We start from the raw sequence: 23,144 nt of genomic DNA, 5'->3' as shown, positions 1-23,144 counted from the left end.
TCGGCTCAGGTCATGATCTCACGGTCTGTGAGTTCGAGCCCCGCGTCGGGCTCTGTGCTGACAGCTCAGAGCCTGGAGCCTGTTTCAGATTCTGTGTCTCCCTCTCTCTCTGCTCCTCCCCTGTTCATGCTCTGTCTCTGTCTCAAAAATGAATAAACGTTAAAAAAAAAAAATTAAAAAAAAAATGACCTAAATAAGTCAGCTCCTCTGTCCCAGGGAAGTACTGTTTATGAATATTTATTAAAAAAAAAAAAAAAGGGGGGGTGCACCTGGGTGGCTCAGTTGGGTAAGTGTCCAACTTCAGCTCAGGTCATGATCCCACAGTTCATGGGTTTGAGCCCCATGTTGGGCTCTGTGCTGACAGCTCGGAGCCTGGGGCCTGCTTTGGATTCTGTGTCTCCCTCTCTCTCTGCCCCTCCCCTGCTCACTCTCTGTCTCTCTTTCTCTCAAAAATAAACATTTAGAAAAGAAAAAAGAAAAAAAAATTTATATTAAAAAAAAAAATGCTCCAAGATTCTCTATATTCCCTGGGCAGAATTCCAAACAAGTAAGAAGGTACTTGTTCTGTTAGAAAGTCTTACCCACAAGTCAGGAGTCCTGACTTGGGGACAAGGTTTGTTCCTAGCTCACTGTGTGATGGTGGGCAACCAACCATTCCTGCCACAGAGGGCTTGAAAAAAGATCTTGAAGTTTTTTTCTCATTCTAGAAAATATGGTTCTAAGGGTGACAAGAAAAATATGAAGAAGGGGCGCCTGGGTGGCTCAGTCAGTTAAGCGTCCAACTTCTGCTCAGGTCACGATCTCACGGCTCATGGGTTCGAGCCCCGCATCAGGCTCCGTGCTGATGGTTCAGAGCCTGGAGCCTGCTTCAGATTCTGTGTCTCCCTCTCTCTCTGCCCCTCTCCTGCTTGCACTCTCTCTTTCTCTCTCTCTCAAAAATAAATAAACATTAAAAAAAAAGAAAAATATGAAGAAAAGTTTTCCAGGAGTTTTTTGCTTTTGGAAATAGGAATCTGGCACTGACACAGTGATTCCCCTCTCCCTTGCCCTAGAGGCCTCAATATTACCTTTATGGAGGAGGGACAACCAGGATTTACTGAGTGCCCATGATGGGCCAAGACATTTTGCTAGAAACTTCACAGACACTATCTTATCTGTCTCAGAGCTGACTTAGGGTAGGCACCATGATCCTCACTTAGACTGAGAGAGCTAGGACTCAGAATACACTGCTTTCCCTAGCTTCTTTCGGCTAGGAAGACAGTGGATTTGAACTAAGTGGTCTGATCCTGAGTTTGTTTCCTTATTCTCTATTATCCGAGGACACAGTGTGCAGAGACCCCAGGCCCGTCATGGAGCCCTGGGGTCACTAGCCAAAAAGCCTTTTGCTGAGGTGAGATCTCCCTTTGTTCGGTGCTCACCAGCCACTGGTGCTTACACAAATCATTTTGTTTTGTTTTAAATTTTATTTACTTTGAGAGAGAGAGAGAGAGAGAGAGAGAGAGAGAGAGAGAGAGAGAATTCCAAGCAGGCTCCACCCTAGCAGTGTGGGGCTCGAACTCATGAATCACGAAATCACGACCTGAGCTGAAACCCAGAGTCGGACGCTCAACTGACTGAGCCACCCAGGCACCCCTACATAAATCATTGTGTAAGGTGAGGATTTGGTTGAATCAAACGAAATGACTGTCTTTGTAGGTCAACACAGTTGAACACTGGCAATTTCAAATGGCTCCAACTGATACTATGACCCCATTTTACAGATGAGCAAATTGAGTTCAGTGGCATTACCTTGTCCACTCCTACCTCCTACATTCCAGGACAGTTGAGTAGAATCCTTTCATACTTCATGCCCATTGTTTAGAGGGGGGAAAAAAAAACCACCTTGTTTAAAGTCATACGTGTCATTAGTGACATGACTAGGATTCTAACTCAGGCTTGGCAGTCTACCCCATTCCACATCTTCATTTCAATGTTTTGTTTGAATCTCCTTTTTACAACAGAAGAGTTGAGGCCAAACACTGTCATTCAAATAGGCCTGAAAGATAATAATTCCTGAGGGCCACAGGAATGGCTCTGCCCACCCCCTCCTGGTGTGGCCGGCATTGCTCACTGCCGTTGAGTGAGCCCACATTTACCAGGAAGGGGAGTCCAGCAGGAGTGGAGGTCTCTGCGTTTACCTACGGTGAAAGCAGCTGGGATCTGAAACAAATTCACTGACCTTAGTAAAAAAATTAATTTTACACCCTAGTTATCTCCCAGAAATGTTGAACTTTCAAGACACTTAAAATATAAAGCTGGTTATATGCATGATTCAAAAAAGAAAAAAGAATCCCCCAAATGGAAAATTGTAGGAATAAAATATTTGAAATAAAATGTTCTTAATTTGCTACCTAGTTTTTGTCCTTCAGAGAAAGAACGCAGTGGAAAGTTTTTTCGTGGAAACCAGTATTATCAGATGAGTATAATTCTGTGGAAAATAAAATTTCTATTCATGGGAGAATATCCCAGAGCCTGAGGTTTCCACATTTCCTGAAAACTTCCATGTTTGCATATTTAGGCCTACTTATAAACAATTTCTAATCCTGTTAGGTTATTCAAATTTCATCTTTTTTTAAAAAAATGTTTATTTTTTGAAAGAGAGAGAGAGAGAGAGCATGAGTGGGAGAGGGGCAGAGAGAGAGGAGGACAGAGGATCCGAAGCAGGCTCTGCACTGACAGCAAGGAGCCCTATGTGGGGCTCGAACATATGAACCATGACCTGAGCCAAGTTGGACACTCGACTGACTGAGCCATCCAGGCACCCCGTCAAATTTCACCATTAAAAAAAAATGTGTTGGGGCACCGGGGTGGCTCAGTCAGTTAAGCGTCTGACTTCAGCTCAGGTCATGATCTTGCGGTTTGTGAGTTCGAGCGTCGCGTTGGGCTCTGTGCTGACAGCTCAGAGCCTGGAGCCTGCTTCAGATTCTGTGTCTCTCCATCTCTCAGCCCCTCCCCTGCTCATGCTCTGTGTGTCTGTCTCTTAATAATAAATAAACGTTAAAAAAAATTAAAAATAAGTAAAAAATTTAAAAAATGTGTTGAAATAAGTACAAGAAGACTTACCTATAAGCCAACAACTATTCAGTAATTGCTGAGATGAACTACAACCTGAAACAAAGCTCCTCTCATACTGTTTCATGTTACTGTATGAAAGCTTACAGCTCAAAGGCTTTCAGTATCTCCACGATAACATTCCACATCTTTCCCTACCTCTGTCTGGGCTTCGGCATCAACACAGCCATTATCTCCAGTATCTACTTACCAAACGAAATGCTATTCTTTCTTCAAGGGTGATTCAAATCCTGCCTCCCCAGTTACTATGTGTTTGTCCACACTCAGATCCTTTAGCGCACCACTGGCATCCATATTATGGGGCTTGTTGCCTATAACAGCTATTCATGTAAGGGTCGGCTCCCTCACTCTACTGGAGTCTCAGGAACGCCCACCATATTATGTTCCCCACTTCACCGAAGGGGCTCAGTAGGCCCAGTGCACTGAAGGATATGTATACTCACTATCTTGCTATGTTCTCGTGGGGCACACATGTTAAACAACCCCACAGAAAATACTACAGTGAAATAGAAGGGACAGGAACAAGCTAGAACAGGTGCTGTTCTGAGGCTCCTCTGAAGATCCCTGTTAGAACAGAGCTGGGCCCAACTTCCTCTGGAGGAAGCTCCATATGCCTTGTACCTGGCACATTCCAGAGACCCTCTGCCCTAGTATTGCAGGACAGAGGCTCTCTCTTGCCTTCATGCCTTCCTGGTGTGAGTGGTTCCATCATGGAGGAAAGGGGAACAGATGAGGCAATGTGGTTCTAGGCCACAAACAGGAAATTGGTGAAACAGGGGAAAGACAGTAACCAACTTCCTTCAGTGGGACAGGTGGCAGTAAGAGGCAGAAAAGGAGAAACTGTGACCTTTAACTGCCATACACGTTCCTGTGTTTTCTGGCTCTTCCCTGGGAAATAAACTGGGTGGTATAATTTACAGGAGAGTTAGCTACCAAAATTACCTCCCTGAAATTAGACTAGTTAGAGAGTCACTGGGGGGTAATCCGCAGACTCCCACACAGCCAGGAAGCAGGCCAGGCATTTCTACCTCAAGGAGAAGGTGTTTGACCAATTTGCTTTCCCAGCCTTATTTTTCCAGGGGTTCACTTAGGGAATAAGACTCTTAGTGTGGAAAGAGGTAACTGGGGAGAATCTGAGGTAATTTTGAGGCGTGAGGCACTTCGGTGGAAGGGTAGGCCTGGATGTGGCGCCACGCTGCCCAGGGAGGGGGTTGAGCGACAGTCTCAGGGGTGTGTGTTGGCCTGGGGGCACCTACAGCAGCTGTGGAGGACACCAGCGGGTCTGGTCTGGAAATGAGGGCTTCGGGTCAGGCAGCCCAACTCAGGAGTTATATGGCCTTTCATAGCCTCAGATTTCTCATTTGGTGAGAATACAGGGTTCTAGAAAGCATGGGAGAGAATAGGTGCAAAATGCCTTGTACAGTAAGTACAGTAAGGTAGGTATTATGTTTAAGCCACTTTTCTGTTGTGCCTAACGTCAACTGGACTTCCTGATCCAGACGCTGTGAGAAAGTCATTCTCCCTCTTTCCCAGGTCAAGGGCTGCGGCCCTTTCACTCAGGGACCCCTGCCTGTTCTGGTCAGATGAGCTACAGAAGGACGGGTCCTGGAACAGGGCCAGTGCCTTGACTCCCCTCGATCACTGGACCAGCCTCTTTCCCGTATCACCCATTTGCTGTAGGGCCGAGGGTCGAGCCTGGCAAATGGAAGGTATGTTTGAAGGGGCTTGTGAAGTTGCCAGGTGAGGACTGCGTCCATGCCCCTGACTCACCTTATCAAAGCCCCTGACTCCTCCATGCAGACTGTTGGGCCCATTGTTAACGGCCAGCTTATACTCCTTCCCGTCCACCGTGAATGTTCCTTTGGCAATTCGGTTGGCCACCCTGCCAACCACTGCTCCAAAGTAGGGCTGCTTTTGGAGGTACCCTGCAGGGACATGGGATGAGGGACATGGGATGAAAGTGTTTTTTAAAACTTCAAACCAAAGGTGAGGCTCACGGTGCTGCCCACCACTCTATTCATTCTTTTTCTTTTTCTTTTCTTTCTTTCTTTTCTTTCTTTCTTTCTTTCTTTCTTTCTTTCTTTCTTTCTTTCTTTCTTTCTTTCTTTCTTTCTTTCTTTCTCTTTCTTTTCTTTCTTTCCTTCCTTCCTTCCTTCCTTCCTTCCTTCCTTCCGAGAGCACACAAGTAAGCAAGGGGCAGACAGAAAAAGAGAATCCCAGGAGAGGCAGAGAGAGAGAAGTAGGGCTTGATCCAAGCAGGGCTCATGCTCACCCGATGTGGGACTTGAACTCATGAACCGTGAGATCATGACCTGAGCAGAGGTCAGATGCTTAACGACTGAGCCACCCAGGTACTCCCCCCACCCCTCACTTTCTTCTGAGAGAACCTGAAAGTAGTAATAATTTAGGCATATCCAAGCCCTCAGGGAAACACAGAAAAATGGCTGGCTTTACACACAAACTGTCCCCTTCCAAAAGTAATGCATGCTCCTTACAAACATTTTGAAAGAACTTTATAAAGCACAAAGAAATTTAAAAAAATTTTTTAAATGTTTATTTATTTATTTTGAGAGAGAGAGAGACAGTGCGAGGAGGAGTGGGACAGAGAGAGATTATCTCAAGCTGGTTCCATGCTGCCAGCACAGAGCCCGATGCGAGGCCTGAACCCACAACCTGTGAGATCATGACCTGAGCTGAAGTCAAAAGTTGGACACTTGACCAACTGAGCCACCCAGGCACCCCAAAACACAAAGAAATTTAAATCATCCCAGTCTCATCACTAGAGAGAACTACTGTTAATATTCTTATGTATATATCGCCATTGTTTATGGATATATGTGCTTTTCTTCTTCTCTTTATAAAAATGGAGTCTTAGGGGCGCCTGGGTGGTGCAGTCGGTTAAGCGTCCAACTTCAGCCAGGTCACGATCTCGCGGTCCGTGAGTTCGAGCCCCGCGTCAGGCTCTGGGCTGATGGCTCGGAGCCTGGAGCCTGTTTCCGATTCTGTGTCTCCCTCTCTCTCTGCCCCTCCCCCGTTCATGCTCTGTCTCTCTCTGTCCCAAAAATAAATAAAAAACGTTGAAAAAGAAAAAAAAAATTAAAAAAAAAATGGAGTCTTAGTATACATGCTGCTTTGTAATCTGCTCTTTTCTAGGCCAACTTTTTAAAAAAGTTTAAAGAAAGCAAAAAAACCTCCCATTTGTTTTTCACTCAGAATTCACCCTCAGAATTCTATCCCCCTTTCTTATGGTTCTTTGCATCCATCCCATCTGTGTTGATAGAAGAATATGCAATTCGAGCCTATGAACTATTTCTACCATGCCTGAAAGGGCTCTCAGGATATAGACTCTTAAGCATTCACCCAGGGTCCCGTTACTCAACTGGCTGGGCATGAGTGAAATATTAATCATTCTCTTCCAGGTCTTTCCTGGTTCACTCCCTTGGTAACCTGTAGGTCCTCGGAGTCCTACCCATGGACTATCATAACATCTCACGCCACATTCTTCCTAAGACAGCCACTTTCTAACTACTCTACATCTAACTCATTTCATCTTCAGGATACTTCTATGAGGTAGACACTATTATTACCCTCATTTTACAGATGTGGAAACTGAGGACAGAAAAGTTGAGAAACTTGCCCCAAACACACAGATCGTTATCAAAAGAACCTGGATTTGAACATAGTCTGGCTCCTAAGTTTTTGTTCTTAATATTTATTTACCTTTGAGAGAGAGAGAGACAGAGAGAGAGAGAGAGTGAGAGAGGAGCAGAGAGAGAGGGAGACACAGAATCCAAAGCAGGCCCCAGGCTCTGAGCTGTCAGCACAGAGCCTGACGCAGGGCTCGAACTCATGGTCTCTGAGATCATGACCTGAGCCAAAAGTTGGGCGCTTAACCAACTGAGTCACCCAGGTGCCCCAAGGCAGGGTTTTGTGTGTGTGTGTGTGTGTGTGTGTGTGTGTGTGTAACTAGACAAGATAATTCTAACCTTGCTGTGAAAAAGCAAAGGGCCAACATAGTTATAAAATTTTGAAGAAAACAAGATGAGTGATTTGCCTTATAAGATCCTAAGACTCACTAAGTTAAGGCAGTGTGGTGCTGGCCCAGAAAGATGAACAGACCAATGGAACAAAAGAGACAACCCCAGACAGGTCCTGTACCTATGAAGACCGATATGTGACAGACGTGACACACAGATCCGTGGAGAAAGAATGAAACCAAGAGTCAGACTCTTAACCGACTGAGCCACCCAGGCGCCCTGTGGGTTCTTGTTCTTAAGCATCACATTATTTGAAAAGCACAAGGCTTTCTGGTGAATTGTGCTTACTACCATCTCTTAGAATAGGCCAGACTGACCTCTCTACCTGCTTCCCCCTCCCTCCCCTCCCTCCTCTCTTTCTGAAGCTACAGCTTTAAAACTCCTTATACCAGGTAACCAAAAGGAGTTCCAAAGGGCCAAACAACCTTCTTTGGTTTTGCTTCATCTACTTTTGTTTTATTTTTATTTTTTAAAGATTTTATTTTTAAGTAATCTCTACACCTTACAGGGGTCTTGAACTTACAACCCCGAGATCAAGAGTCACACACTTTACCAGCTGAGCCAACCAGGAGCCTCTTGTTTCATTTTTAGTAGACTTTTTTTTTAGATCAGTTTTAGGTTTACAGTAAAATTAAGCAGAAGGTACAGATTTCCCAGATACCCTCTATCCTAACACATGCATAGCCTCTCCCATTATCGATACCACCCCCCCCCATCTGAGAGACACATTTCTTTAAAAAAAATTTTTTTTGGTAATGTTTATTTATTACCAAAATAAATAAGACAGAGAGAGACAGAGAATGAGCAGCAAAGGCACAGAGAGAGGGGGAGACACAGAATCCGAGGCAGGCTCCAGGCTCTGAGCTGTCAGCACAGAGCCCGACATGGGGCTTGAACCCACGAACCATAAGATCATGACCTGAGCCAAAGTCAGTCGCTCAACCGAATGAGCCACCCAGGCGCCCCGAGACACATTTCTAATAACTGATGAACTCACACTGACATATCATTATCACCGAAAGTCCCAGTTCAACAGGAGGTTCACTCTTGGTGCACATTCTGAGGGTTTGGACAAATGAATAATGATATGTATCCATCATTATAATATCATTTTTTTACCGCCCTAAAAATCTTCTCTGCTCTGCCTATTCACCCCTCCCATCCCCTCAGCCCCTGGCAACCACAGATCTTTTTACTGCCCCCATAAATGTGCCTTTTTCAGAATGTCATAGTCGGCATTGTATACTTTGTAGCCCTTTCCGATGGGCTTTCTTCACTGAGTAGTATGCATTTTAGGTTCCTCCCTGTCTTTTCATGGCTTGATGGCTCATTTCTTTTTAGCACTGACTAATATTCCATTGCCTGGAGGTACCACAGTTCGTTTGTCCTTTCCCCTACCAAAGGACAACTTGGTTGGTTGTTTTAGTAATTATGAACAAAGCTGTGAGAAACACAGCTGTGTGTGCAGGTTTTGTGTGGACATAAGTTTTTAACTCCTTTGAGTAACTACCAAGAAGCATGACCACTTGATCATACGGTCAGAATATGTTTGGTTTTGTAAGAAGCAATCAAACTGTCTCCCAAAGTGGCGGCACCATCTTGCACTCCCGCCAGCGGTGAATGAGAGTTCCTGTTGCTCCACTTCCTCATCAGCATTTGGTGATGTCAGTGTCCGGGATTTTGGCCATTCTGATAGGGCCTCACTATTGTTTTAATTTGTATTTCCTCGATGAGGTACAGTGTGGACCATTCATCTGCTTTTCAGGAGCTAAAACATGTGAAGAAAAGCAGAATTTTTGTTCAAAAATTATTTGGTTGTGTCTACTTTTGATTCCTACTCTGATCCATTCAACAAACGTACACGGAGTCCCCACTCTGCCAGCCACATGCTCGGCTGTGGAGACAGTGACAACTCCAACAGCAAAGCTGCTGGTTCCTGAGCTTACAAGAATTCCCTCAGAAGAGATGGATTTCTGGCAACAGTAAACAGCCCACGGAGAGAAGCAGTACCTGCCAGTCCTTAGTTTAGATGAAGAGTTTTTAACACCAGAAATCGCTGCTCTCAACTGTCTCTGAAAAATGCTTCGGAACAAATGCATGTTATTTGTTACAAAGATACTAATATCTTCATAAGTTACTAAGCTTTCATATCAAATCAGAATTACAAGAAGTGACATTCCCCAAATTCTGAATAGGACATGACTAAAACGCTTGTTTTCAAATGCAGAAAATACTGTTTTCCATAAAAAAGGGAAAAGTTTCTAGGTCAAGCCATGAATGATGATTTTTTTTTTTTCAATTGCTGATGGGGGGTATAGGGTAGAGGAAAAGTCTGTCCCTTTTCTTGAGCAAAGGACTGGCCAGAGTATATTAATAAATCCTTAACCAGCGTTATGGACTTTTCCACTCCTCTAACGTCCCACGGACCCCAGCTATGCTGTCCACCTCGTACCGCCCAAACTTCAGCCAGAGTGCCCTAAAAGCGTGAAATGAAAGTACCCACTATTTCCAATCTAAGCTTCTACAACCTGTTTTCGGAGGAAAGCAAACATTACTTTAATTGACAAGAACTTTAATTGCCCCCAATATTAAAAAAAATTTCTTTTAAATATTTATTTTTGAGAGAGAGAGAGAGACAGAGAGAGAGAGACAGAGCGCGAGCAGGGGAGGAGCAGAGAGAGAGGGAGACACAGAATCCGAAGCAGGCTCCAGGCTCTGAGCTGTCAGCATAGAGCCCAACGCGGGGCTTGAACCCACGAACCATGAGATCATGACCTGAGCCCAAGTGGGCTGCTTAACCGAATGAACACCCTCCTTTAAAAAAAATTTTTTTTTTAATTTGTCCCCAATATTTTAAATATTTTCAAATAGCTGCTGGCTGTCCACATGGATCTTGATGCCCTTTTTTGCAGTATTAATCAAGCGAGGTAAAACACTCAAGTAGTGTGAAGGAAGACATTTGGGGGCAAGGGAAAGAAAGGCGATAAAAACGACTGATTGCTCGCTACAGTCAGACACCATCACAGGCGGCAGCACATTTAGTCTCATTATCCATTAGCTAAGGTGAAGAAACATGTCTGGAAAGTTAAATAACTTTAAGGGACAAAGCAGAGATTGAAACCAGGAATCCCCAGTACTCCTACAAGGGCACTCAGGCATCTGCAAGCCTACACCGCGGTCTCTGAACCGGTCCCTTTTCCTCCACCCGCTATTGGCCAGGGTTTTCTAAAAGCACTAGGTCTATTTTTTCTATTTTTTCCATAGTGACTCCCATGGCCGTAAGAGCCGGGTGTTTGGTGGTAACTGGAGGGAAAATGAAGGGCAAGAGTGCACTGGTTGTGTGGGTAGGTTGTTTAAACCTGTGGCTTATAGGCAAATAGTCTCATCACAGATTTTGAAAGAAGTTATAATGACTGTAGGTGAGGCATGAAGAGGAAACGCATTTTTAAATATTTTAGGTACAAAAAATGGCAGAACAATTCATAGGAGGCATTAGTGACTTCTCTAGGCTGTAACTAAAAGATCGTATGATTTACCTCTTTAGAATTCTACAGAAGAGAGCTCTCATTTTCCCAGGGAAAAACTGAACCAGTCTGACCTCCGGTCATGGCCATGATCCAAGCAGTTTATATAATCTATCTGGGAAACTGGAGATTGTTCACATCTAACCTGGCAGTTAAAAAGGACCATGTTTCATGGAATTGTACATGCTTAGCTCCTCCCTGTGGTTTAAAATATTCTGGGGCAAAAAAAAAAAAAAAAAATATTCTGGGGCATAGTAATGTCAAGATAACCCCTTATTCTGTCATGTCTTGTGGCTTTAAATGATTCACCTCAGTTTTGTTTACATAATACTTACACATTCAGATATTTGAAAAGAATAGACAGTGAAAATAAAGTCTCCTTCTTACCCCTGCACCCTGGCTATGCAGAGCCTCTCTTGAAGGCAATCGCTGCTGTCAATTCCCTTTTTATTTTTTTAAGATTTTATTTTTTTTAAAGTAATTTCTACACTCAACATGGGGTTCAAACAACCCCAAGATCAAGAGTTGCACGCTCCCCCAAGTGAGTCAACCGGGCGCCCCAATGTCGCCAATTTCTTAACATGGTTTTAATACACAAGAACTGATCAAAACTGTAGCAGAGCCCCATTTCACACTATTCTGACTGAGACAAGAATGCTCCCCGTTATGACATACATGAAGTCTTCTTTTATCTTTAGCAATATCTATCTTTGTAGAAAGAATCTACGAATGGGGCGCCTGGGTGGCGCAGTCGGTTAAGCGTCCGACTTCAGCCAGGTCACGATCTCGCGGTCTGTGAGTTCGAGCCCCGCGTCAGGCTCTGGGCTGATGGCTCGGAGCCTGGAGCCTGTTTCCAATTCTGTGTGTCTCCCTCTCTCTCTGCCCCTTCCCCGTTCATGCTCTGTCTCTCTCTGTCCCAAAAATAAATAAAAAACGTTGAAAAAAAAAAAAAAAAAAAAAAAAAAAAAAAAAAGAATCTACGAAAAAACTGAAAGACAGGCGTGTAAAAAAGGAACAAAGGAGCCGCTTCCAGGAGCCATGATGATGGCTGCACATATTAGAAAGTGTTACTTGATATTCCAAGGGCTTTTTTCCAACTTCTCCTCTTCTGAAAATAACTCACTTTCCTTCTAGAATAAATAATTCAATCATCTAAATTATAGCCTAGGAATGAGCACCTAGAATATTTTGGATGCTTTGATTCAACCTGGCATTATGTGAAGTCTGTGATGTATGCTAATAAGAAAATGCTATTTAACATTCTCAAGAGATGTTACTAAGATGGAGGGCAATAAAGCACACGCTAGATCACTATAATCCAAGGAGATCGATTTCTTTTTCTCCCTTTTAAGAACATTGGGGGATAATACTTTCCTCATCCAGACTGCCCCAAGAGGCACAGACTTATAGAGACAACTCCACCGTATTAATGCCCTCACAAAATCAACACTTCCATGCCTAATAAGACACCAGTGCTATGGCACTATTAGGTATTTACCCAAAGGATACAGAAATACAGATTCGAAGGGGCACATGTACCCCAATGTTTATAGCAGCACTGTCAACAATAGCCAAACTATGGAGAGAGCCCCAATGTCCATCTGATGAGCGGATGAAGATGTGGTCTATATACACAGTGGAACATTACTCAGCCATCAAAAAAATGAAATCTTGCCATTTGCGACAACAGGGGCAGAACCAGAGTGTATTATGCTAAGTGAAGTAAGTCAGAGAAAGACAAATACCATACGGTTTCACTCAAGTGGATTTAAGAAACAAAACAGATGACACATGGGAAGGGGGAGAAGAGAAGAGAGGGAAACAAACCATAAGAGACTTTTAAGGATTGAGAATAAACAGGGTTGATAGAGGGGAGGTGGGTGGGGAATGGGCTAGATGGGTGATGGGTACTAAGGAGGGCACTTGTGATGAGCAGTAGAGGTTGTATATAAGTGATGCATCGCTGAATTCTGCTCCTGAAACCAATATTGCACTGGATGTTAACTAACTAAAAAGAAAAAAAGAAAAAAGAAAAGACAAGACACTGGTGCTTCCCAGCGGTCATGCCCTCAGGGCACACATTTCATAAGAATTCCACAAAGACACTTTGCATTTTAAACTCTATGTGACCCTTACATCTAAACGAACACTGATAAGGAGCGAGAGCAGTCATTGTGTGTGTGTGTGTGTGTGTGTGTGTGTGTGTGTGTGTGTGTGTGTGTGTAGAGGTGCAGAGGGAGGGCCATATGATAAGGCAGAGATGGAAATGAGGCGATAAAAGCAGAGGCTGACAGCTTGGCGTCTCCAAAGCTCTGCTGGCTCTGATATTCTAGGACGTAGGTCCAATTCTTCGACGCCACTGGGCAATTTTGCACCAGCCAAGTAATCTCTTTGTGATTCTGTGTCAGCCTGGAAAATAGTTATGGTACTCACAGAGAGAGAGGTGACTCAGCAAAATCATTCTAAAGAATCCTCTTTTGTCACTTGTCAACTCTTGCCTTCTGACTGAAGATCTGAACCCCCACCAAAGAAAACCAATACTCAGTTTTCTGTTAACTTCTAACCATGAGCCATGTTATGTATCTAAAGAACCAAACAGATAGAAGAAACACACACCTAAAGGAAAACCTCAAACCTCTTCTCTAGCAGGCTGTGCCCACGCCCCTACCACGGAGCAAAGCGTACTCATTTTCAAGCAGTTTCCTTTTGCCACCTTTATTTCAGACCTCACCTCCTGTCTAGCTACACAGTAGGGCCAGGATGGCATTGCAGACCCTTTCCTTTGCTGAGATCAAACTGCAACTGTAATTATTTTTTAATGCGACTATCTGGCTAATGTCTAACCCCCCAGCTAAAGTGCAAGCTCCATGAGGGTGAGGACCTTGTCTGTCTCGCTGAGTGAGGTGACTGAATGAACAGCTTGTGGATGCATGGATTAATTCATGATCCTAATTGCCCATGGAACCCCATAAAATAAAAGTTGGTCCTACTTGGGAGACCTCACTGCTAGACCATGAGTTGGTCTTCTGCTTGGTTGGCTCCCGAGCAGCCAGCCCTCGCTGGGCGCTGTTACACCAGACCGGGTGGCTAAGCCGTCTGTACCCACTGAGCCATGTCGAGGAGCATTTCTCAGACAACCAGGGCTCAAGGAGAATCTGATGAAGGAGAGAGGAAGTAGAGGAGACAGGTCTGATTGTCCTACAGAAAGAATACAAGGCAAGACCTGGAGCCACACCCCCTCTAGCCAGCTTTTCCCTCTCCTGCCCTGCATACCTGGCAGTTCAAAGATCGCTCCGGGTTTGCTGGGGTTTATCTTACCCTGAACTATTTTTTTTAATGTTTATTTATTTTAGACAGAGGCAGAGAGAGAGACGGGGAGAATCCGAAACAGCCTCCAGGCTCTGAGCTATGGACTCACGAACCTCTACATCATGACCTGAGCCGAAGTCAGAGGCTTAACCGACTGAGCCACCCGGGAGCCCCAGACCCTTAACTATTCTAAGTTAAGGCAAAGCCTGAATGGACAACCAGAGACCAAGTCCTACAGCTGTTTCCATTCATGTGTCTTTTTCCGAACACAGGATGGAAACACAGTGGGTCTGCCGGTTGCAAGCACTCCTCGCGGTGATGAGGGTGATGAGCTCGGGTACTCGCCCTGGATCCTGGCCACGTCGGGGGCATATGCGGGAGGGCTGGGGACCTGGGGCCCGCCCGCAGCCCGGGACAGCATTCAACCCACCTTCCAACTCTGCAAAGCCGAGCACCACATCTGACGCCCTGCCCTGCCTGTCTTTGACCTCCAGGGCCGTAATGGTGCAGCCCCAGGAGATGATGTCCACTTTCAGCACGTCTGACTGCAGCTGGAACTTCTCCACTGTCCCTGCCCCTGAGGGCAGGTCTCCGAACACGGCTCTAGTCACCGAAACCATGGGGAAAGCGTGGGGGCGTGCAGCTACTCCCAGCCCTTCCGACTCTGCCTCCAAACCTGGAGCCGGAGAAGTTTACTGGAGAAGGGCGGGACACGGCCCAGACTCCTCCCCTGCCTTGCCTGGATTTGGGAAGTGACCGCTCCTGCAAAAAAATACCTTCTGGCGACTTTCGAAACCTTTCCTTTGCCTGAGGGCCACAGGAAGGCAAAATTTCCAAACGGGGTTTTCCTTTGCTAACTCTGGCTGCATTGCATGTTGGGAGTGGTAGTCTTTGGAAAGTGAAATTGCATTTTGGGGCCTGTAGTTTTCCTAAACCCAAATGCTGAATCTGCAGGATTGCGGGGGCGGGCGGGGTGGGGGGGTTTCTCCGGCTCCCGGTTCTCAACAGGCAGTGAGCTAGCAGTTCGTTAACTTTGGTGGCTGACTTTCAGATAAAATGCTGGAAGATGCAGAGCGCAGAGTTAGAGAAAGATGAACGTTGGGGGAGATTCTGGTTTTAAGTTAACTCTGATCCAGAGGAGAAAGAAATACAGAGATGATTTAGAGAAAGGCGTCTCTGCACACTGGATTCATTATATTTGTCCCACACAGTGAAAATTCTAGACATGTTTGTGCTGGAGCCACTGCCCAGAGGCTTTCCTGGCTGGTGGCCTGGAGTAGCAGCCTGGACAGGGTCAGGTGTAGTTACACGGAGGTGCTCAGAGGCAGCCTCTGACTTTCTTTTCCTCAGGGGACTGGGGAAGGGTCTTGAGGACATACTCCCATCTCGTTCCTGAAGTCCAGAGTTCCTTTAAAAAGGGATTGGGGAGGGGGGGCCTGGGTGGCTCAGTCGGTTAAGCGTCCGACTTGGGCTCAGGTCACGATCTCGCTGTTGGTGGGTTCCGGTCCCGGTTTGGGCTCTGTGCTGACTGCTCAGAGCCTGGAGCCTGTTTCAGATTCTGTGTCTCCCTCTCTCTCTGACCCTCCCCCATTCATGCTCTGTCTCTCTCTGTCTCAAAAATAAGTAAACGTTAAAAAAAAAAATTAAAAACAAAAAAAGGGATTAAGGGGCGGTGGTGCCTGGGTGGCTCAGTCCGTTAAGTGTCCGACCAGCTCGGGTCATGATCTCACTGTTGGTGGGTTCCGGTCCCGGTCTGGGCTCTGTGCTGACAGCTCAGAGCCTGGAGCCTGCTTTGGATTCTGTGTCTCCCTCTCTCTCTGTCCCTCCCCACTCACGCTCTGTCTCTCCCTCTCTCTCAAAAATACATAAACATAATTTTTTTTAAAAAAGGGATTAAGGGAGTATTTATTGAGGTCCCCCTAAATGTCACGTACTATACTTTTATTATTTCCTTTCCACAAGCAGAAAAAGGTTATAAGTAGGTACTGATGGGAGAGGAAAAGGCAAGCAGACCATTAAATAACTGTCATCCTTTCGAGTGCCTCAGAATTGTGTGAGATTTTTCAAGAATATATATTTCCAGGCCCATCCCTGGAATTTCAGATTCTGTGAGTCTAGGGCAAGACTCAGGAATCTGTCTTTTTCACAGGTTTCCTGGGTGATTCTAATGCAGATTACCTGGGACCAGACTTTGAGAAGTACTGCTCAACGGTTGGGTGACTAATCTTAGATTTTTTTTCCTCCAAATAGACTCTGATGGCATAAGACTAAGATAGAGCTCCTAAAGGCCTTAATAGGATTGCCAGATGAAATATAGGAGCCTGTGTACTTCTTTGCGAAATGTGTCAACTCTAGACAGTACTGGGCCCAGGAAGAGAGAGGATGCTGGAAGCTGGAAGTGTTTTACTTGATGGCCTTCATACTCCTCTGGGCTTGACACTGCTTTTGGTTCGGTTTCTAGGTACTTCAGAGGGGTTCCAACTGGACTGTGGTGGGTGCCAAAATGCATCTCTGATTAGGAAATTAGGAGAACTGGGATTGTGTTCCTGGAATCAGATGCGAATAAAACATAACTGCCTCTCAGCCCTTTCTGTCTGTCGTTTGAAGGAATACTTAGCATTCTTGCCACAAACCTCAATTCTCATTCATGAAGCAGAGGAACTGTGGTAGCAAAGGAAAAAGAGAGCTTGCAACAAACAGGCTTTAGTGAGGCGTCACACATGATAACAAAAAGACCCAAACAAGTCAAATTACAGCCTGCGCCACACGCACACAATAACCGATAGCACTCTTGCGTGCTGCTTCATCAGAAATTCTCATAAACTCTGCAATCCTCATCAACCCACCTAACATTTGCGGCTGATTCATATACAAGCCCTTTCGGCAATGCTGTGTTAGCACGGATGTCTCAGAACCTCTTCTTCTGTGGGCAGGAAGACGGCATTTTCTTTTCTCAGCCTCCAGTTCTCAATGTTCTGCCAAGCTCATGTTGTCACAGAAAGAGATGAATGCATTTGAACGGCCAAAGCCAAGTGTCACTAGGGGAGATGTTGTAGCTAGGCTTGGTGGGAAATGAAACATACCATGATGTCTCTCAAAGATGTAAGGAGTACATTTCATTTCATTTCCCTTTCACTTTTAAGGGCTGAACATATTGTCGTAAATAGGACTACCTTGTGCTAGGTCAGCCGTCAGGCTTGAACCTTGACTTTTCTTACCAAAATATCCTATTCTCCGAGTCCCACAGTGATGCTCTAAAGGAATATTTGTGCACTTGGGGCACCTGGCTGGCTCTGTCAGTAGAGCATGCAGCTCTTGATGTCAGGGTTGTGAGTTCAAGCCCCATGTTGGGTGTGGAGCCTACTTAAAAAAATAAGGTAATATATATAAAGGAATATTTGTGCACTTAAAAAGAACGGAGGAAGAAGCACCCTAAAGGGAAGGAAATATTCTCCATCTCCAAGGTTGGATTGGGTCAGAAGCCAGGTAGTGCCTTTGAAAATGAAACATCCTCAAATTTGAGGAAGTATTTCTTTTTATTTTGGGGATGAGAACTGGGGGTGAGGTCATGAGGTAAAGAGAGAAGGAATTGTGACATTGATGTCAAGAGACGTTACTTAAAGCGGCGCCTGGGTGGCTCAGCTGCTTAAGTGTCTGACTCTTCCGCGAGGGTCATGATCTCACAGTCTTGTGGCTCTGCTCGGCGCTGACAGCAGGGATCTGGCTTGGGATTCTCCCCCTCTCTCTGCACCTTCCCTGCTCACACTCTCTCTGTCTCTCTCCAAATAAATAAACAAAACAAAACCAAAACCAACAAACCAAAAAGAGGAGTTGCTTAAAGTGGGTACCTTTTCTTTCAACCTGAGGACTCAGGGTAGACAGGTAAAAAATGAGGTCAGTTTCTCTTCTCTACTGGAAGTTAGTCCCCAAAGCTGAGTGCGTGGGGAGCCAGGAATGAGGAGATCTGAGCCCTTAGACCCTGGACTCCACCTTCTCATTCTACAAAGACACTGCATGTGTACTGTTCCTGGGATCTGTCAGATCTGGGGCCCATGGAGACGGCTCCAAAGCTTTAAGCTGTTGACAAGATGCCTAACTCTCTGAGCTGTAATAATAAAACCAACTCATGATATCTCACAGTTTGTCTATAAGGAGACCCAGAATAGATTCTCTTCTGTTGATAAGTTACCATCTTCCTGTTCTCTTTCTCATTGCTCTGAACTCGAATGGCATTTATTATCAATTTGCTTCATTGGGTGCTCAACTATGCAATATCTTAGATGGTTCATTATCTGCCCAGGAGCACATTTTGTTGTTATTGTTTACTTAATGTTTGGCTCCCAAACTCCACATTTTGACTCACAAATTTTTTGTGACGGAAACAACACTAGGTTTCAGAAGAAATCTGGGAGCCAGGGAAACCTGGAAGAACCTCTTCAAGTTGACAAGAGGCAGAATTCTTCATAGTTCAGGTCAACTCGATTTCATCAATAATTTTGGAGCAGCTGCTGGGGAAGGCATTATGGGTGCAGATGAGAAGCTGTTGAGAAAGATGGATTAAATTTTGCTGTATGACGTGCTCATTGGTCAAATATTTGAGGAGTATGTGCCAGGCACTGTGCTAAGCGCTGGCTGTACATTGATAAGTAAAACATGATCCTTGCCTTCAAGGAGCTTACAGCTTAATATGATATAATGCTCATCTCTGTCTTCCATAAAGCCTGCAATAAAATCTCCAGAGCTCATTACCAGTCAATGCTGGGTGAAACAAAGCACTGGGATCGGCCTCGAAGTAGTTGTAATTTAAGGGTTGCCCAGAGATGTTCAGTCATACTGGGATTATTTTAGAATTTCCTAGAAGCAAGCACAGGAACTGGCAATTTTAGATGCTCAGTAAATAACTGTTGAATGAATACATGATACATTCATATTTACGATGCTGTAGTGGAGAATTGGCTCTGATATCAGAAAACCTGGGTCCGAAAGTCATCAGGATTTACTGGTCAGGCAATTTGTTCAACCACTCTGAACTTCAGTTTCCTCAACTATAAAATGGGAATAATATCACATGAATGGCCCATCCAATTATTATTAATTATTACTAGGAAATATAAAGTGCTAAGAATGAACTGGGCACCACGATAAGCACTCCTATGAGTCAGGCACCATTATCTGATACAGAAACTGAGACTTACCAAGGTTAAGCAACTTGTTCAAGGTCACATGGTTAGTAAGTCAGGAAATCAAGATTTGATCCTGGGCAGTTTGACTGCAGAGATAGGAGCATTTAACCACTTCCTTATATGCTGCCTGGTATTGTGGTCAATGGGGAACCTGGAGTCCAAAGCAGCCTGCAAATTTGAACACATTATGCCAGGGCAAAATGCTCATCTCCTAATTTTTATGGTAATTACAAGTTTAAAAAATTAGTTTCTGGAATCAGGTCACAATGGGCTCAAGACGGTATTGCGTTCACTTACTGTAAGTACAGAAGGGTCCAAGGAGAAGAGCTAATCCTTGGCAGCCATACACTCTGGAAATGAGGCACCCATCACCTCCAGATCTATTATGTTGTCATTTGTTGATTTGTTATTATGTCTTCTGCCAAGAAAATGGAAGCTCCACGAGAGTGAGAACTTTCACTGCTATATTCTAGTAGCTAGAACAGAGCAGTGGATTGCTAAAAAAATATCTGTTGATTGAGTGTTTGAATGCTGGAAAGGATGGGAAGCATCTCTCATACACAGCTGGTAGAAGTCTCAATTGATAAAAACCACTTTGGAAGACAACTTGTCAATATGTAATCAAGTCTGTTTGCACAAAACTCAGAAACAGCCCATGACCCAGCAACTCCATTTCTTGGAATATACCCTGGATGATGTTTTGCATATGGACGTAAGAATATTTATAGCAGTATTATGTGTAAGAATCAAAATTTGGAATCAACCTAGAGTCCATCAATTGAAACATGGATAAAACAATTTTGGTATACGCATGTAATGCAATGTGACGTAACAGGAAAATAAATGCACTAGATACTCCATAGGTCTTCAGGCATAAATGTCATAATTATAATGTTAAGGAAGAAAAAAGCAGTGCAGAAGGATGCAAATATGTCATTTACATCAAATAATAAACCTTGCAAAGTAAACTAGATCTCCCTGAATTTAAGTCATTAGTCCAGGGTCATTTAGCCTGGGGGGTTATAGAGCTAGGATTTTAATCCACAGCACTTTCCACTGTATCATCCTGCCTCAGGTAAGCATTGATAGCCAGATATGTATTAGACCCCCATAGTGCTCTGGAAACCCTATTGACTGATGTTTCCTTAGTTTGAGTGAATGTTATTGCCAAGGGAGTGGCTTGGGGGGGATCTCTTTTCTCTGCCCTTCCCCCCATTTTGATATGAATAATAGATGTTTAATCAATTTCATGTAAAGCAGCTTCAAAACAAGTCCCTCATACATTCCCTTTGACTTGATTGTGGCACCTATTTATAGAAATTCTAAAGCCACAACTGGCCTGAGCACATTCCTTGGTTTTATATAGACTGGATAAACACTTCTAGTTGTCCCTTGTGACAACAATACTTTCAAGAGTCAGAACTCTTTTAATTCCACAAGTTATAAATCAGCTCAAATTTGGCTTAGGCAATAAAGGGAAATTATTGGCTAACATAGTGAAAAGCCTGTGGACGAATTTCCCTTCAGGCATGGCTGGATCTGGGCTAAAACTACGTCAACAGAACTTGGTTTTTCTCTTCCTCTTGTTTGGTTTTCCACTGTGTTTGCCCTATTTTCAGACTGTTCTTTCTACCTATGATTTCTAGCACCTCCAGACTTACATTATCTTACAATAGCAGTCTCAAGACAAAGCAAGCTTCACATTCCCAACAGTATCAACAAAAGTCCCAGTGTTGAGTCTCACCCAGTCCTGTGCCTTCTGAACCAATTGCCTGGTCCTTGGTGTGGTTGAGTCAGCCTCACACAACACTATGGACTGGGGCATGGGGAGGGGTGATTATCCAAGGGACAATCTAGATGCTATTCCCAAAGTGAGAATGGATGCTGACCAGGCTAAAACAAGATTTGCCCACCAAAAAGAGTAATGGGTAATTTCATTAGAGAATTGTGAATGTGTTAGAAATCAAAAATAAGAAATAAATGCACTGGGAATTCTTGTAGAGAGTTCAAGCATTTAGAATATTTGACACATCAAAGTACCTGCGTCTCACAAAGGGCTTTCAGCATTCTGTCAGTCGCTCGGTAGCAGGTGTTGCCACATCCTTGCTTCTATTCTTGTTTTATCTTTGTCGGCCTTGGTCTCCTAACTAATGTGGTAGTGACGCAAGCTTGCTTGAACCTTTCTCAACATCTTCAATTACCCTGCTGTTTTTCAAAGGACAAGAGCTGCCAACATTCGAGAAAGAATGTTAACTCGAATTCAGCCTAGCCTGAAGCAGATTCACCCCTGCCTTGTCTGAGAACAAGGCGGATCAGGGAATTGCTCTCCGAGTTCATCTGGACTCCATTCCTCATAATATGGAATCTTACATCAAAAAAGCATGGCTGAATATAATTCTTGGCAGAAAGTAACATTCAAGCACCTAAAACATCTACAAATTATCTTGCTCGAATAAATGTGGAGAATTTGCTCTTGTGAATTTGCCAACCTGATTAAGTAACCTTTGGTTTACTGCCTTCAGTATCTGCTAACCAGTCATAGTGTGATCTTCATTCTTCTATGACACTTGTTCGAGAGGTCCCAAGTAACATATACTTCTTATTTTTATAATTTCTTGCTTTTCAATGATCACATTTGGCTCAGCTTGAAAGATAAATTTCTCAAAAGATGTAATAAGCACTTTTTTTGTTTTGCCAAATCAGAACTTTGAAAAGTTACTCTTTGATTTGTTAGAATTAGGTTTGGCTGCCTATAACAGAGATCCAAAATAACAGTGGCTCAAGAGAGATGCAAGTTGATTTTTTCCCCTAAAAACAGTCCAGAGGTAGGGATGTCAGGATCTGGGATCGTACCCTACTTGCAAATTGATAAATTACTGTTTCGTGGAGCCTGACAGAAGACACAGATTCCTGGGTCTGAGACAAAGGATTTCACCACTCACCGCATAGCAAGCAGCATGTGTATCCTGCTGGTGCTGGTTCCCTATGCCCTCCAAGACCCATGGAGGTTACAAGGAGGAACCAAGCTGGGCATGACACATACAGTGGGTTTGCATTACAACTGGGATCTACCACTTTTATAGTGAGTGGTAAGCAAGCCTGCTCTTTGTCTGGGAGAAGATGAATCTGCTCACTGGAAACTCAACCCCAAGAAATGGTTGCCTAAAGAGTGGTCAGGGCCTTGGATTCTTAGCATCCTCAAAAAGGGTGTTCAGGGATGCTCAAGGCCTTGGTGGATTGCTTCTCTCAACAGGTGGTCTGGGGTTAGTATGGCAGTTCTGCTCAATGTGGTCATCTGGCACGTAAGTTCCCTACAGCTTGTTGCTTCACTATCTGAAAGGTGTGGCCTGAAGTCCGCTTAGCCAAGGAGGTATGCCACCGTGTCCACATTTAGAGCAACAGGATGGAGGAGAGGAGGTGAGGACAGGGAATGTTGGAGAAGAGGCAGGCCTCTTGTATCCCCTTTGAGGATACATCCTGAAATTTCCATACGTTACTTCCCCTTATATCACATTGGCCAGAAGTTATTCACTTAATCATATCAGACTTCAGGGTAAGTTGGGAAATGTATAATCTTGTTTTCTAAGGGTTCTGTTAATGTAGTATAAAGGAGAAGATATTGGAGCAGTCTAGCACATTCTTTTCTAAAAGTTGATAATATTTCAATAAATATTTTCCAGGGACCTTGTAGGGTTGCTAAAGGTCACTTTGTGCCTCCCATTCTTTGCACACAGTGAAAATCTTGAGCCTGTGGTTTGGATGTGTGTTAGCCAGACAGCTGTGAGCACACACGGAGGATGGGACTACAGGTATCAGGTACACTTCAGGTATTGCCCAAGGTGAGAACACAAAGGAGTCGGAGGATTTCCAGGGATCTGGAAGAAGACAGGGATATTAGTCCAGATGATGGTGCCTTTGTGAGCGTGGAGCTAAAATTCCAAGGATCAAAGTGACGAGGTCTGAAACAACTCTGTGTGGAG

At 44.3% G+C, this 23,144-nt stretch overlaps 1 protein-coding gene across 3 annotated transcripts in view; it reads right to left on the bottom strand.

The window, feature by feature from the left end:
• GALM (galactose mutarotase) overlaps nucleotides 1-23,144 on the bottom strand; it is a 116,301-nt gene that overhangs the window by 39,435 nt on the left and 53,722 nt on the right. Inside the window, exons 1-2 of one of the 3 annotated variants that reach the window (XM_058683086.1) lie at nucleotides 14,412-14,845; nucleotides 4,882-5,036 (exon numbers count right to left, since the gene is read on the bottom strand). In XM_058683086.1, the coding sequence (XP_058539069.1) occupies nucleotides 4,882-5,036; nucleotides 14,412-14,601 (345 nt within the window). In that variant the 5' untranslated portion in view covers nucleotides 14,602-14,845. Of the gene's footprint in view, nucleotides 1-4,881; nucleotides 5,037-14,411; nucleotides 14,846-23,144 lie in introns of those variants that run through there. The other 2 variants (XM_058683085.1, XM_058683087.1) reach the window with 2 other exon arrangements.

The sequence above is a fragment of the Neofelis nebulosa genome, chromosome 9 (assembly GCF_028018385.1).
Source record: "Neofelis nebulosa isolate mNeoNeb1 chromosome 9, mNeoNeb1.pri, whole genome shotgun sequence".
In the NCBI taxonomy this organism is placed as follows: domain Eukaryota; kingdom Metazoa; phylum Chordata; class Mammalia; order Carnivora; family Felidae; genus Neofelis; species Neofelis nebulosa.
The sequence above is the reverse complement of the archived record's forward strand: the minus strand, read 5'-3'. Positions and strand labels throughout refer to the sequence as shown.